This window comes from Salmo salar, chromosome 03 (assembly GCF_965601325.2).
Source record: "Salmo salar chromosome 03, fSalSal1, whole genome shotgun sequence".
In the NCBI taxonomy this organism is placed as follows: domain Eukaryota; kingdom Metazoa; phylum Chordata; class Actinopteri; order Salmoniformes; family Salmonidae; genus Salmo; species Salmo salar.
The window spans coordinates 34,907,666-34,922,009 of NC_138293.1; the positions used below are offsets into that span (position 1 = coordinate 34,907,666).

A 14,344-nucleotide genomic window follows, 5' to 3' on the forward strand; every position below is an offset into this window, starting at 1 on the left:
TACAAAGTATTGACTCAATGGTGTGAATACTTATGTAAATGAGATATTTCTGTATTTCATTTTCAATAAATGTGTTAATATTTCTAAAAACATGTTTTCACTTACTCATTATGGTGTAGTAGACTTGCATGTGTCACCGCTTGCGTTCTCCCCACCTCCATGCTCCCCCCACCTGTTGCGCGGTGCGTGCCTCCAAGGAGGAACACGTTGCCATGGATACACTAGCGTTCGATCGGACGAGGAAGTGTACCAATACCAAAACAGCTCTACACACGTTTCGTGAACTGTGACATGTCAAGCTTATAACCACAGATATCGCAATTGTTCAGCAACCTGTGTATTGTTATGTTGTAGCTCAACACAGAACGTTGTTACGAAGGTGAGTTTAAACTATTCATTTAAATTTCCTGCCTGTTATAACAGCTAACGTTAGCTAGCTAAGTTAGCTAAACTAACGTTAGTTAGCTAACCTTAATAACGTCCTTAGCCAACGCCGAGCTATCTTAAAATATGATGCTAGTGAGGTTTAAAACCTCTGAGACTAGGCCTAAGCATACTTTACACGAAGTGAGTTGTTAATTACTCAAACATATTTTGTTTGGATGTAGGTCTAGTGTCTTGTAACCATAACCACCCCACCCCTCCTCTCTCCACCAAGTTACAGTTTATACAACCGTTGTAGACCGCGGTAAAATTTGTTTTAGGATATTCGGTGAATATTAGGTTTTCTCTCATCAATAACAATTGAACAAAGCATGCCATGGCTATAAGATGGTATGTTCTGAATCGGCTGGATGGAGAAATATCCACACCTTTATTATTATTTTTGTAATAATACGATTTCGGATTTCAATCTTCAAAGTGTACAAAGTGTGCCATGGCTATTAAAATGACATGTTCAGAATCAGGGAAGGATGGACAAAAATCAAAAGCTTTATTTAGGTAGATTTATTTATCTTCCTTTTTTTTTAGCTTTCAATCTTCAATAGCTCTTACACAAAGGGAGAGATTGTTATGTGTCATGTGTATTTCATTTTCTTTTTATAATACATTTGCAAAAATCTCTAAAAACCTGTTTTCGCTTTGTCATTATGGGGTATTGTGTGTAAATTGATGAGCAAAACAGTTAATTTAATCAATTTCAGAATAAGGCTGTAACATGTTGAAAAGGGGAAGGGGTTTGAATACTTTCCGAATGCACTGTATACTTTTCTTAGTCATGGCACGCTTTGTGTAAGAGCTATTGAACATAAAAAATAAATACAAATGCAATTTCTAGAGAGAAAAAAAGCAAAGGAGCTTTGTCCGTCCTCCCCCCATTCTGAATATATCATTGTCATAGTCATGGCATGCTTTGTGTAAGAGCTATTGAAGATTGAAAGCTACAAATAATAATAAAAAAATACATTTCAACCAAAACAAAGCTGTGGATTTTTCTCTCCATCCACCCCTGATTCAGAATCTACCATCTTCATAGTCATGGCATGCTTGATTCAAAAGCTATTGACGAGAGAAAACCGAATATCTACAGGATATCCAATATAAAACAAATTTTACCTTGATCTGTTCTAGCTCCTGTTTGTGTTTCATGGAAATTAGCATGTAACTGTAACCTTACACATTGACATTTCAAATTCAGGTCTATCTCAACTGTACCTGCCTGTGTAACTACCATGTAAATACATATCATTAAGAATGCATTACATAATTTAAATGGCCCCCAAAATAACAGTGTTAGTTAGCTAACTACCCTTTTTTGTTCTGTCAGCCAAATTAAGTGTTAACATTTATTTTCAACACCAAGGGACTGCAATTTCTGGGTTGGACCTTTCTGTACAACATGGAAGAAGATGATGGACTAAAGGATAACCTTCGTCTACAGTTCCAGGCTCTGCAGGAGCAGCATGAGAAGCGTCTCCAAAGACTAGAGAAACAGAAGAAGGAGCAGAAGGCCACTGAGATCCAGGACAATCTGAACCTGTCCCAGCTAGACATTCATCACACGGATGATTGTAGTAAAAAGTGAGCTCTTTGAAATATTATTAGGTTAGGTCTATATTATTAAAGTTAGACAACGTTTCCTCCCCCAATACAGCCTAACATTATGCTTACCGTAGGCATTGTAGCATTATGAATTAGTTATATGTACCTATCTCATTATTACCCAAATGGATTAGTGTTTGGAGCAATTGTTTTGGACAAAGGCTTTCATTAGCTTTGAAATAGCAATTGTAGCAATATGCAAGTTGTGGGTCTTTAGGGGAGAACTTTCATAAACCTAAATATGACTGTGTTGTTATTGTCGTTTGTAATTGGAGGGAATTTATCATCCTCCATATTAAAATGTTGACTTTAATGGGTTTTTAATCCCCACAGACTGTTACAGAATGAAAATGAACAGTTGCAGGACCAGGTGAGGGAGCTGAGGGATGAAAATGGCCGACTATTCAAACTAGTGAGCGAGAAAGACTTTGAGATTAAACATCTGAAGAAGAAGAGGGAGGAAGACAGGCTGGCTTTAGCAGGTATTGTACAGTATATGAAAAAACTTGAATGAACAAATCATCTTTTGGGTTGATAAGCATTGGATTTGACTACATTCTGAGTAAAATTATGATATATGTTGTTGTCTTTGTTTTATTCTTACTTTCAGAGCTCCATTTGACTTTGGGAATGTTGTCTAAAGTGGCATGTGTCCTTTTTTATTGATTTTATGACTATCTTGTCCAAGGTACATCTGGCTTGGCGGGTGATGCGGCAGCTACCAAGATTGTTGAGCTTTCTAAGAGGAATCGAGAGTGTGCTTCTGAAATGGAACGAGAAAAAGTTAAAGCAAAACAAACTAGCAACAGAGTGAAACAGCTTGAGAAAGAGGTAAATGGGATGTTTAAAGAACTTATCATTTCACATTGCTATAACAAAGAATCAGCAACTGTAACAAACCCGAATTCCATCTCATATCCAGTCTGTCAATTGACAATGACATTTGGATACAAAATCCCAATTTTATACATAAATGCCCGAGACTTTCCACTTCTTGACCCAATTGGCCATTTGTCAGCGGTATTGCTTTATAGACTGATGATGTAAGCTCTTGACTGGATGGGTAAGTAATTAAAATAATTGCAATTATGCTAAATCCTCTAGCTCCAGGCTGCTTTGTTGCTTAGTCCTCCTGGGAAGAAAATGGATGTAAAGCCACAAGACATGAGGTCATCCCAGGACTTCCAGGAGGTAATTAGTCTTAATGACTGATCATCATTTTTAAGCCGTGAACAAATATGAGCCAATACTCAAGGGAACTCTGCCACATATGCTTATGTTGTTGTAGCAGGTTAGGAAAAACTTTTATACATGTTTATTCTAAGCAAACCTGGCAAATTGTATTTGTGTCAATATTGTGACTTTTCAATGACAGCTATGACTGTGTTCCTCTCACCAATAGAACAGTCCAGTGGTAAAATCTCTACAGGAAAAACTATCTGCTGCCCAATTCAAGATGACAGAATATCGAAACCAGATTCAAGCTGTCAAGCAGGAATTGAAAATAGCTCAGAAGGTCCGTATACAGCCGTTTGTTAAAAGTTCAAACATTTCAAAGGTTATGGCATACTATTCCAGGCATGTTTTTGTTCCTACTGTAGGTGTTATCCAGTGAGGTAGGAGAGGAAGTCAGCATCCAGCAGCTACTGACCAGCCCAGGTAACTGGAGAGGTCGCTCCCAGCAGATACTGGCTCTCCAGATTCGGGTGAGCTGACTGCCTGCTGTCATTGGAAGAACTTTCGAGGCACAGAATATTGATCACACAATAAGCTGTTAAAATACATACAAGGTGATTTGTTGACTGCAATGTTGCCATCTTAATGTTTCTCTGTTGTTTTTTTGTCCCCAGGTTCGGGACCTGGAGCAGCAGCTGAGCCAATCAGCTCAGAGGAAGCAGCCGTCATTCGTCACCGTGGAAGAGGAGCTACTGTGGAGCGGGGCCCTGCAGAAAACACCCCCCCAGGACAGGAACCTCACCTACATTCGCAATATGGAGAGGGAGAAGAGAGAAACTCTGGAGGTAGGAAGAGCCAGACTTGATTGACAATTGATTGACAGTTCAATCAAACCTGCATTGTGGTATTCACACAGTAGCTCTTTTGAGATTTTGAGGTTTAATTGAACTCCAGCCTTAGTTATGCTTCTCTCCTCCTGGCATGTGTGGTTAGAGGATGACTGGGGACTATGATTCCCTCATGAAGGACCACAATGATGTGAAGAAGAAGCTGGAGGGCTCCAAGGCCAGAAACAAAAACCTGAGCACTGAGGTGAAATCACTGAAGGCCCAGATCTCCACCCTGCTGGACAAAGGAAAGCATGATGATGAGCTGGTGGATGCCTTACTGGTATGTTAGCAGACCTCGGTTCAAATAGTTTTCTTTGAACTGCTTTGAGCGTTTGATTGAGCCTGTCTCAAGTGCCAGATGGGCATGGTTTGCACTTTTGCGACTTTTCCATTCTATAGATAAGTTTCAAATACTAGTATGAACCCATGTACTGTATATTGGTATATCATATTAGAACTTTGAGGGCATCATGGGAAGAACTTCAACCTGAGTTAAGCGCTAAATGGAACATAATTGCCTTTTTATGCACTTTTCGCTCTACGCATATTCTGACCTTGAACTTAAACATGAGAATAGCATGCTATTCACCCGCTATTCGTTTGGTGGTGGAGATCAAATAAATGAAGGTGTGGCGGAGGTGTGTCTTCTGATACGCCGTATTCTGATCTTGACTTAATTCCCTCATAATTCAACCGCATTTACGCGCGATGAAACAATGAATAAGGTCGCGCAACCTGTCGGTTCCAAGTGGAACAACATCTACTTTCTTTTTTCTGATAGAAATAACACCATCCTCCACGCGTTGTGGTTTACAAATTGATAAAAGGTAGGTAAATGAGTAAGCCGTTTGGCTAAGGCGATTGTAAATATAAATGACAATTGTTTTAGATCCTTATGATCGCTGGAGACCAGTCATATGGCAGCAAACTGAAGCATATCAACATATCACCTTTTCCACAGTGAAGTTTATGAAATGCTGGCTTTATAACTTGCAAGGATGACATTTGGAGACCCAGTCTATAGGCTTCTGTAGCCATACAGTATAGCGCCAAACCTACCTATTTGATTTCTAGAATGTTTTAATTATATGCCCAGACTTTTCACTGTATTTTTTTAATTTTCACAGTATTTTTTCCTTTTTGTATCATGTTAAATATCACCAACTATTTGTAGCCACCGTCAGTTATACCCAAATACTATTATTATATACATTTATAACTGTCACTTTGGTGTTAGTATCCTTACATTTGCATCATTCCATTACATCGTTAGTTTACCTTTCTTTCCTCTTGTCACGTTCGTGTGGTTGATCCTGAGGATCTCTAGCAATAGTGGGTCATATTAGGCTAACGCATAACAAGCAATAATTTGGGACATGTAGCCTATTTGAATAATTATGGAACGCACACCATGCGTAGCAGTTTAAACCTGGACCCTGGCGCACGGTTCACGACAACTGTACCATTGTCATCACAGTCCTCTGATTAGTGATTATTATGGTAGATTTATAGGACTACTGTTCAACCCCTATTGTACACTTTTTTCACCTTCCAATATTTCATGGATTGAACAATGAAATATGGCAATTTCAAGGTGAATCAAACCACCATTTTTTTATTCACCAACATATTTTGTGAGTAAAGGCTCTCCAACCCTGTTTTTAAAAAAGTATTCATAAATACTTTCCTAACCCTAAATAATATACACGATCAGAGTATTTTTACATCTAAAAAGGAGATATGTATTTTCATGGTTTTCTTTCATTGATCACTTATATTCTGAACCGTTCTCTCTTTATCTACTTCCCCAGAGTCAGGTGAACTCGTGGACACCATTTTTATGTTTCTGTGTGCAGTTTGAAGGGAGTTGCTAACTAGCGCTAGTGCAATTGCTAACTAGTGTTAGCACAATGACTGGAAGTTTATGGTATCTGACACTGGGGAAGTAGATATATTTGCCAAAATCCCAAAGGATCCCATGTTTTCAAGTTCTCATAACATTGTCTCAGATGGATTACATCTTCACTCATCGTATTGATTTATAATTGAACGAGTCCCTGCATACAAATAACTTGGTATTTGGATTGACACTGATTTATCGTTTGAAAAACATAGAAGGACCTTGTTAGATTTACATTTTTATTTTTTACATTTTTTACAGAAACAGACCTTGTCTCTCACTAGTCAGCAGGAAGCAGTCAACCTTTCTACATGTTCTTGATTATGATGATTCTATTTATAAAAGTGCAGTTGCCTTTTTCATAGCACCCTTCGTTTTATCACAGGAGTGTTTTTTTACTCTTTACTGTATTCTTTACTAAAAGGTTGGCTGGACCTCTTTGAAGTCCCGTAGATCACATCATTACTCTCTTTTTGTTTACAAAGCCCTGCTCCACAAGCTTCCGACTTACCTAACTTCACTATTAAGATTTAAAATGACAAGTTATCAAACCCGTTTACAGGGTTGGTTAAGTCTGGAGACTCCTTTGGTGTCTGCAGAGTTAGGTAAGTCAGCCTTTAGTTTTCTTTATTCCACATGTTTGGAATGATCACCAAAATACATTTCAAATAGATGTCTTAGTGTCCTAGGTCAGTTCAGGCAGGGGACGTATGATTTTTATAATAAAGAATGTGTTTGTTTTAGTTGACTGTGTTTTATGTATATTGTGTATATGTATGTTTGTCAGTGCAATATGTGTTGTGCTGTATTTTATTTTGTTTTATATTGTATTTTATTTTTGATGTATTTTATTAAATATACAGGGCTCCCTTGTAAAAGAGACACTGGTCTCAATGGTGACTACCTGATGATTAAATATAGGTAAATAAATAATACTGTAGACCTACTGCATTTGCCAACGTCAAATACATATACATATCACAGAATAATCAGTTTGATGCATCAGTTACTCTTAGTTAGTAATATGCTGATGCTTCTCTTCACTTACCAATACATACAGTAGTACACATAAGTTTCTAGAGTGAAGTGTCCCTTGACATGTCCTCCCCTAACCCTGTCCCCTTAATCCTGTCCCCCAAATCCTGTCTCCCTCTTCACCTGTCCCCTGCCCCCTCTCCTGCCCCTGTCCCCCTGTCTGTCCTGTCGTGAGTACCGTAGAAGCAGCAGAGCCAGCTGCAGGAGGTGCTGGGTAGGCTGAGCCAACAGGATGCGCAGACCAAGGAGAGCCAGCAGAACCTGGGGCAGCAGCTGAGCAGCGAGGCCCAGAGACACACATCCCTCATCCAGCAGCTCAAACACATGGTCTCCGAGAGGGAGGCCAAAGTGAAAGAGCTGGAAGACGAGATACAGCAACTGTCCTTTAAGGTAAACTGACTGTGATTCTGCAAGGAGATAAAAATACTTCTAGTGATGTCATTGCTATTGACTGAGAGTTTTGGCTTCAGCGCTTTGGGCTAGTTCCATTTATTTCCAGTCGCTTCCAATTTAGAAAAATGTAGCAATGATGCTTTATGGTAGCATTCTTTCAAATGCAACTGACCTATGGAATTCAGGACTGGAATTTAAACAGAATGGATTTTGTAAATGTGTTGCAGAGAGAGGAAGGCGGTCAATTAGGCCCAAAGACTACCACTGGCAGTTTCTGGCCTTTGACAGCAGGGGGAGACAGCAGTAAGAGGATTAGCTCAGCCCGGTATGTGTGCAAGTGGGAGTCATAAATATAAGATAATCTTGTGTCATAAATGTCAAATATTATAGTACATTCATGAATATATCACTCATCTACCTTGCCTACAAATTATTCAATTATCAGTTGATAGTGTCATTGATTGTGCAATGACTATATTGATATATTATTTATCTAAATGTATGTTTTTTTTTTTATCTCTCATATAGTTCAGTATCTAAATTTGGACATAAACTAGTGGAGTCAGCAGCTGGGGTCAGTTTAGAGGTCAGGTAAGTCTTAGCCTCCATAACATCTGGTACAAATCATCTGATCTTTTTAACTGTTATTCGATGTACAGTAAAACCTGTTTGTGGTGGACTACACCTACTGATACAATTTACCACTATCTCAGAGATGCAGGCGCTCCTTCGTGTTGTCAGAACTGTTCAGAGGAGGTGAGGTACCTGAAGGCAGAGTGTACAGAGTTTCGGACCCTTTGTGAGGCTGCCTGTGTGGAGAGAGATAGGCTCTTAGAGCTAGTCAAGCTCCAGCAATCCAGGTATTACATACATCAACTACCAATGGATTTAATTTCTGCAACACAAATTTCCGGGTGTATTGTGTACATTACATTAGTTTAGTTTCTTTTCCTGTCCTTTACTAAATCATATGGGTGGGTGTTTAGATTGCTAATATTGGGTGTGTGCCTTTTGTAATTTTTTTTATTTATTACTGATTTCAAACCATTGCATGAGTGTTTTCTCTCAACCTCTCTGTTAACCTTTGTGTTTATACATCTTTCCGGCATGGAAATGTAAGCCTCCTTACTTTGTAATGACCAGATTACAGTACCTGATGGGAATTTTCATGATGATCATGCAGTTTTTAAACATAATACCGCAATCATGACTACCTCGGTTGGCAGAAATAAAAGTACACGCCTTGTTACTGGCTTCACTTTTCAGATATATAAAAAGAACACAGCATTTTAAAATTGGCAGGTTTTTGTTTTTGGTATGAATGGGATATAGTAGTAAGAGACTGGGCTGGTGTGTTTGATGTGACAGGGAGGGGGAAGGGATGCAGAGGTGCCTAGGGGCAGAGCAAAAATTCCAAGGAGAACGCAGAAGGGCCGTAGCCCTAGAGCAGCAGCTAGAAAAAGCAAAGCTGGATCTGGGCAAAGGATTGACTCCCAGAAAAACTAGCAACAAGGGCACTGGAGGTAAGTCTCAGGGTAGGCACACTGGTCTATAACAGTAACACAGTGACAAGACTGAGAATGGGATTTATATTGATCCATAACTGCTATTTCTGTCTTATTTTTGTTGTTATTTTTTTTCTACCATCCCAGGAGCCTCGTCTAGTGGGAGACAGAGGGAATCATCATCCCCTCGAAGCCCTCCTGACCTTTCCAGGGAGGCCCAAGTCATTGAACTAAGTACACAGTGAGTCTGACTTAATGTTTTTTTGTCTTCTGTTCTGTCTCTCCTGGAACTCCTGGTGGGGGACTCTGTCTGTTACAGTCTGGAGATACAAACTGTCAATCTATGTTCAATTCTAATAAGATTGAAAGTCTTCAGTGAGATCACACACAAGAATAGAGAATATAACATACTAGAAACTCACAGAATACTGAGTATGACATACTAGAAATATTGTACATGTACTGTAAAAGCCAAAATGGGGTGTCAGATACATTGTGCATGTATACATTGGAGTTTTACTTTCTATGAAGATTGAGAACAGCTCGAAAAATGCAGAGGGTATTCATACATTACAAACTCCTAAATGACTGAAGCACACAACCATGTTGACGTGTTGTTGTGTGTTTCTCTCCCTCTGTCCCCCAGGCTGGCGGTGCTGCAGGGGGAGAACGAGGCTCTGAGGGCTGAGCTGAGGAGCACTCTCCAGGCCAAGGCTGAGGACCTGCAGCTCTGCAGTGACATGATGAACCAAGTCAAGCACGTCTTTCTGCAGGCGCTGCGACAACACAAGCAGGACAGAGACACAAACCAGTAGAATTAGTTAGCTAGCTGTATTAAAGGCCCTGGCTGCTGAACCTGCTGGACTTGAACCATGTCCCCAAAAAACCTTAAGTTCCTCTTGTCCAGTCATATCAACTCTGAGGAAGGACAGGAATGGAGCAGGCCTGTCTGCTTCAGCAATACAATGTAATTACTGGTTCTTGGTTTCCTGACTGCTTCCTGCTAACTCTGTTGACCAGGAAAAAACAAAAACCTGCTTTGACTGCCCCCATGTAGTGACTATGAGCAAGCCAATCAAAGCCAACTTGGCACCTGCGGACCAAAAGGTTTATCAACTTTGACATGAACATGTCACACAGTGTCTCCTACTGTTGATTGCATGACTGGTCAGCGCATATGGAATGTGTCTGCATTATTTGATGTGTATGCATGGACCATAGGTGTTTTTCTTTTCTAAATGTCACTGTCATATCAAAATAGTGTCGTCGTCTTAGCACCTGTGTTTGTAAGATATAGTATAGAGGGCCGCAGTGTGTTTGTAAGATATAGCATAGAGGGCCGCAGTGTGTTTTTAATAAGATATAGCATAGAGGGCCGCAGTGTGTTTGTAAGATATAGCATAGAGGGCCGCAGTGTGTTTGTAAGATATAGCATAGAGGGCCGCAGTATGTTTGCAAGATATAGCATAGAGGGCCGCAGTGTGTTTGTAAGATATATTATAGAGGGCCGCAGTGTGTTTGTAAGATATAGTATATAGGGCCGCAGTGTGTTTGTAAGATATAGTATAGAGGGCCGCAGTGTGTTTGTAAGATATAGTATAGAGGGCCGCAGTGTGTTTGCTTTCCACTAATAGAGTCATCAACATGTGACAATGAAATATAACTTCTTTTTTTTCACCGTCACAGCTAAGATGCTAATGTTTAGTTTGGGCTCTATTCAATCCATAGCGCTGAAGATCTGCTTCATAACACATTGATAATTAAAGGCAATGTTCCTTAACATTCATGGTAAACGCTGCATATCAAATCACATTTTATTTGCCACATATGCCAAATACAACAGGTGTAGGTAGACCTTATCGTGAAATGCTTACTTACAATCCCTTAACCAACAATGCAGTTCAAGAAATAGATTTAAGAAAATATTTAGTAAGTAAACTAAAGTAAAAAAAATGAAATACAATCAAAAAGTAACATAAGAAAATTACATAACAATAATGAGGCTATATACAGGGGTACCGATACCGAATCAATGTGCGGGGGTACAGGTTAGTCGAGGTAATTTGTAAAGTGACTATGCATACATAATAAACAGCATGTAGGAGCAGTGTAAAAACAAAGAGTGGGGTCAATGTAAATAGTCCGGGTAGCCATTTAATTAATTGTTCAGCAGTCTTATGGCTTGGTGGTAGAAGCTATTTTGATCCTAGACTTGGCGCTCTGGTACTGCTTGCCGTGCGGTAGCAGAGAGAACAGTCTATGACTTGGGTGACTGGAGTCTTTGACAATTTTTTTATGTCGGCTCAATCTGAAATTACCTTTACATTTCAACATGGATCCTCCGAGATACTTGTATCCAGGCTACAGTATCACACATAAATATTTAACAGCCCCAAACCAAATAGTAAATAAAGTAAAGTCCCTCAATAGTTCAACATTATTCAAAGCTATCGTGGCTAATCACTTCTGACTTAAAACCAGATGTGGGGGAATAGTGGTTGAAAACGAATGCAGACTTTAAGCTACACAAACTCCCCACTCTGCCACTCTATTCTGTCGGTTCCTTGGAGCGTGTTCCCAATGCTTACTGTATATACAGTGATCTCCAAAACTATTGGGACAGTGACACATTTTTTGTTGTTTTGGATCTGTACTCCAGCACTTTGGATTTGAAATGATACCATGAGGTTAAAGTGCAGACTCAGCTTTAATTTGAGGGTATTTTCATCCATATCGGGTGAACCGTTGGAAGTTACAGCACTTTTTGTACATAGTCCCCACATTTTAGGGAACCAAAAGTATTGGGTCAAATTCAATTACATGTGTATTCAAGTAGTCAAAAGTTTAGTATTTGGTCCCATATTCCTAGCACGCAATGATTACATCAAGCTTGTGACTCTACAACCGTGTTGGTTGCATTTGCTGTTTGTTTTGGTTGTGTTTCAGATTATTTTGTGTCTAATAGAAATTAATGATCAATAATGTATTGTGTCATTTTGGAGTCACATTTATTGTAAATAATAATAGAATGTAGTTCTAAACACTTCTACATGAATGTGGATGCTGCCTTGGTTACGGATAGTCCTGAATGAATCGTGAATAATGATGAGTGAGAAAGTTCACCCTATAAACGGTTCACCCGATATGAATGAAAATACCCTCAAATTAAACCTAACAGTCTGCACTTTAACCTCATCGTCATTGTATCATTTCAAATCCTAAGTGCTGGAGTACAGAGCCAAAACAACAAAAAATGTGTCACTGTCCCAATACTTTTGGAGCTCACTGTATATATAATATATGACCTGTGCATCTCATTCCACTAGTGGATTCCAAAAAGCTGTCTACTGGACTGTGTATCCTTGTGGGAGTGGCCCCTACCCCTAACCTAACATCCGAGTTATTTTCTTACTATGTTAGCCAAAAGGATTTCAGCAGAACCCCCTGCTCCCCCTCTACTCTCCCTCCCTCCACCCCTCCACATCACGCTTAATTTAAACCCATGGCTGAGTTAGTGTGCTGCTTGAAATACCACACTATTTCTCCCAGAACCCTGTGGGAGATTGGCGGGTCCCGGCTGGACTGAGCGAAAGAGAGAAAAAGTGCCACAAGACAAAAATATCAGACTTTGGGACGTGATGAAGAAAGCCTTTATACTGCGAGAAACAAAAAACTGCTTGTGTTGCAATGCACACCTCCTAGGATTGAAGGTGAGGCACTCTCTCTATGTAGTGTTCTACTACCAGAGTTTTAGTTAGCTGTGACTTTGACTAGGTAAGACAGCAAACGTCTTTACTTGCTACTTTTGGCTCTCACTGCAACGGTGCTGGTTTTGTATAAAATAAACTTCACAGCTTTTGTTGATAGAGCAAATAGTTGTTATATCCAATAAATGCATCACAACAATACAGAAACATCCTCAAACGATGCTACTACTCAGTGGATGATGTGAGCATTCTGACTATTCCTCAATAACCAATTTACATTTGACACTTGGGCTGTACCAAACATGCATGATCATGATTGGAATCCCTTTTGAAGTCAATCTGCACAAATTAAACCATAATTTCCTCTAAAGTTATTGCTCACTTCAGTTAGTGACTGACAGCTCATATAAGCTGCTAAGGAATACAATTATATATAATATTAAATTGTATTCATATGCAACTTAAATGAGCTGTCAGTCACTCCTGTGTCACCAAGGAATAAACAAACCCCCGTGTAGCCTTAGTATTAATATGCCTATTCCTGATGACTTTAGAAATTAAAGGGGTGTCATCACTTTCAAATAAATTACATTTAAACCAAACAGTTTTTATATTGTTGTATGAAAGTTGGATTACGCAGAAAGGTGTAGATTTATTCCAAAATACCCAATAACCCACCAAGCCAAACACAAACTTGTGTAAACACAGCAGTACATAAACAGGCTGACCTATTTGTCATTCCAGGTTTCAATGACTCCTTTCTCCATCCTTCTCCTCAGAGGTATTCCCCCTCGTTCTGGACCAGTGCTACCTCCAGACCATTGACTGCATCCAGAAACTAAAGTCAACAACCCAAGCTGTGAACGCAGAGGTTAAAGTTAGCCGTCAGTATTTGAGGGATACTGTGTATGTGTGTGTGTGAACATTTCTCTAGGCCCTGAAAACGAACGGACAGTATGTGTGCCCCTCTATGAGTCCATTCATTCCCACTGTAGCAACTTTCTCAAACACACTGCTTCAGCTGACTCCTAATCTGTTCATTTACAGTAAGTAGGGAGGAAAGCAAGCCAAGGCCGTGGTTTTACAACAAAGGTGTAGGCTACACTGTAACAGAAAACGAATTTATACGGTAATGTTAGGTATTATCAACAGCGAAAATAACTAACGTTTTACTGCAGCATGCTGTAAATTATGGTGCATTGTGGGGAAATTGTTGTATTTCGAATGGTGCTGCAATTCCACCCCACAGAATACAGTACTGTACCTTATCTTTGGAGTGGCAAAACCCTTTTGACCACTAGTGGGTGCATGGTATTGTTGATTCTGGCTCATTAATATATTTTAAGGTGTGCCTTGTAAGACAATATATTTGTTGCACCCGTGAGTGAGAATGCTGTACCAATTTAATTTGTGTGGTTATAGTGCCCCTTCAATTTAAAATGTATAGATGGGTTAGCTGACAATGTGAAGGGTCCCAATTTACATTCGGTGCATGTCACTAGATGGCAGTATGGTCAATTCTGTTTCCATTTTCGACCCCTGATGAAATGAGGTTGACAATGAATTATCATTTAATTAACATTTTATCTGATTTCACTACAGACAAAATATATTAATTTGTGCAGCTTTATTTTCTATACAAAACAATTATCCCTTCCGTTGTCACTTTTTATTCATAACCTCCCACTGGGCAAG

The 14,344-nt window shown here is 39.4% G+C and overlaps 1 protein-coding gene across 1 annotated transcript; it reads left to right on the plus strand.

The window, feature by feature from the left end:
• Positions 1-237: 237 nt before the first annotated feature.
• On the plus strand, positions 238-12,132 carry ccdc13 (coiled-coil domain containing 13). The gene is made up of 16 exons (XM_014191242.3): positions 238-379; positions 1,805-2,022; positions 2,377-2,525; positions 2,732-2,874; positions 3,148-3,234; positions 3,446-3,559; positions 3,645-3,749; positions 3,894-4,064; positions 4,213-4,389; positions 7,228-7,434; positions 7,665-7,762; positions 7,966-8,028; positions 8,151-8,297; positions 8,806-8,960; positions 9,090-9,183; positions 9,589-12,132. The coding sequence occupies exons 2-16, from the start codon at positions 1,841-1,843 to the stop codon at positions 9,755-9,757; spliced, it is 2,061 nt and encodes a 686-aa protein (XP_014046717.2). The 5' UTR covers positions 238-379; positions 1,805-1,840; the 3' UTR covers positions 9,758-12,132.
• The last annotated feature ends 2,212 nt before the right edge of the window (positions 12,133-14,344 follow it).

What these genes read in the sequence shown, in the direction of transcription:
- ccdc13 (XM_014191242.3), top strand. Translation starts at nt 1,841, where the DNA reads ATGGAAGAAGATGATGGACTAAAGGATAACCTTCGTCTACAGTTCCAG. An exon ending in GTCAAGCTCCAGCAATCCAG is followed by an intron (nt 8,298 to 8,805) that starts GTATTACATACA and finishes TTGATGTGACAG; the next exon opens with GGAGGGGGAAGGGATGCAGA. An exon ending in GTCATTGAACTAAGTACACA is followed by an intron (nt 9,184 to 9,588) that starts GTGAGTCTGACT and finishes TCTGTCCCCCAG; the next exon opens with GCTGGCGGTGCTGCAGGGGG.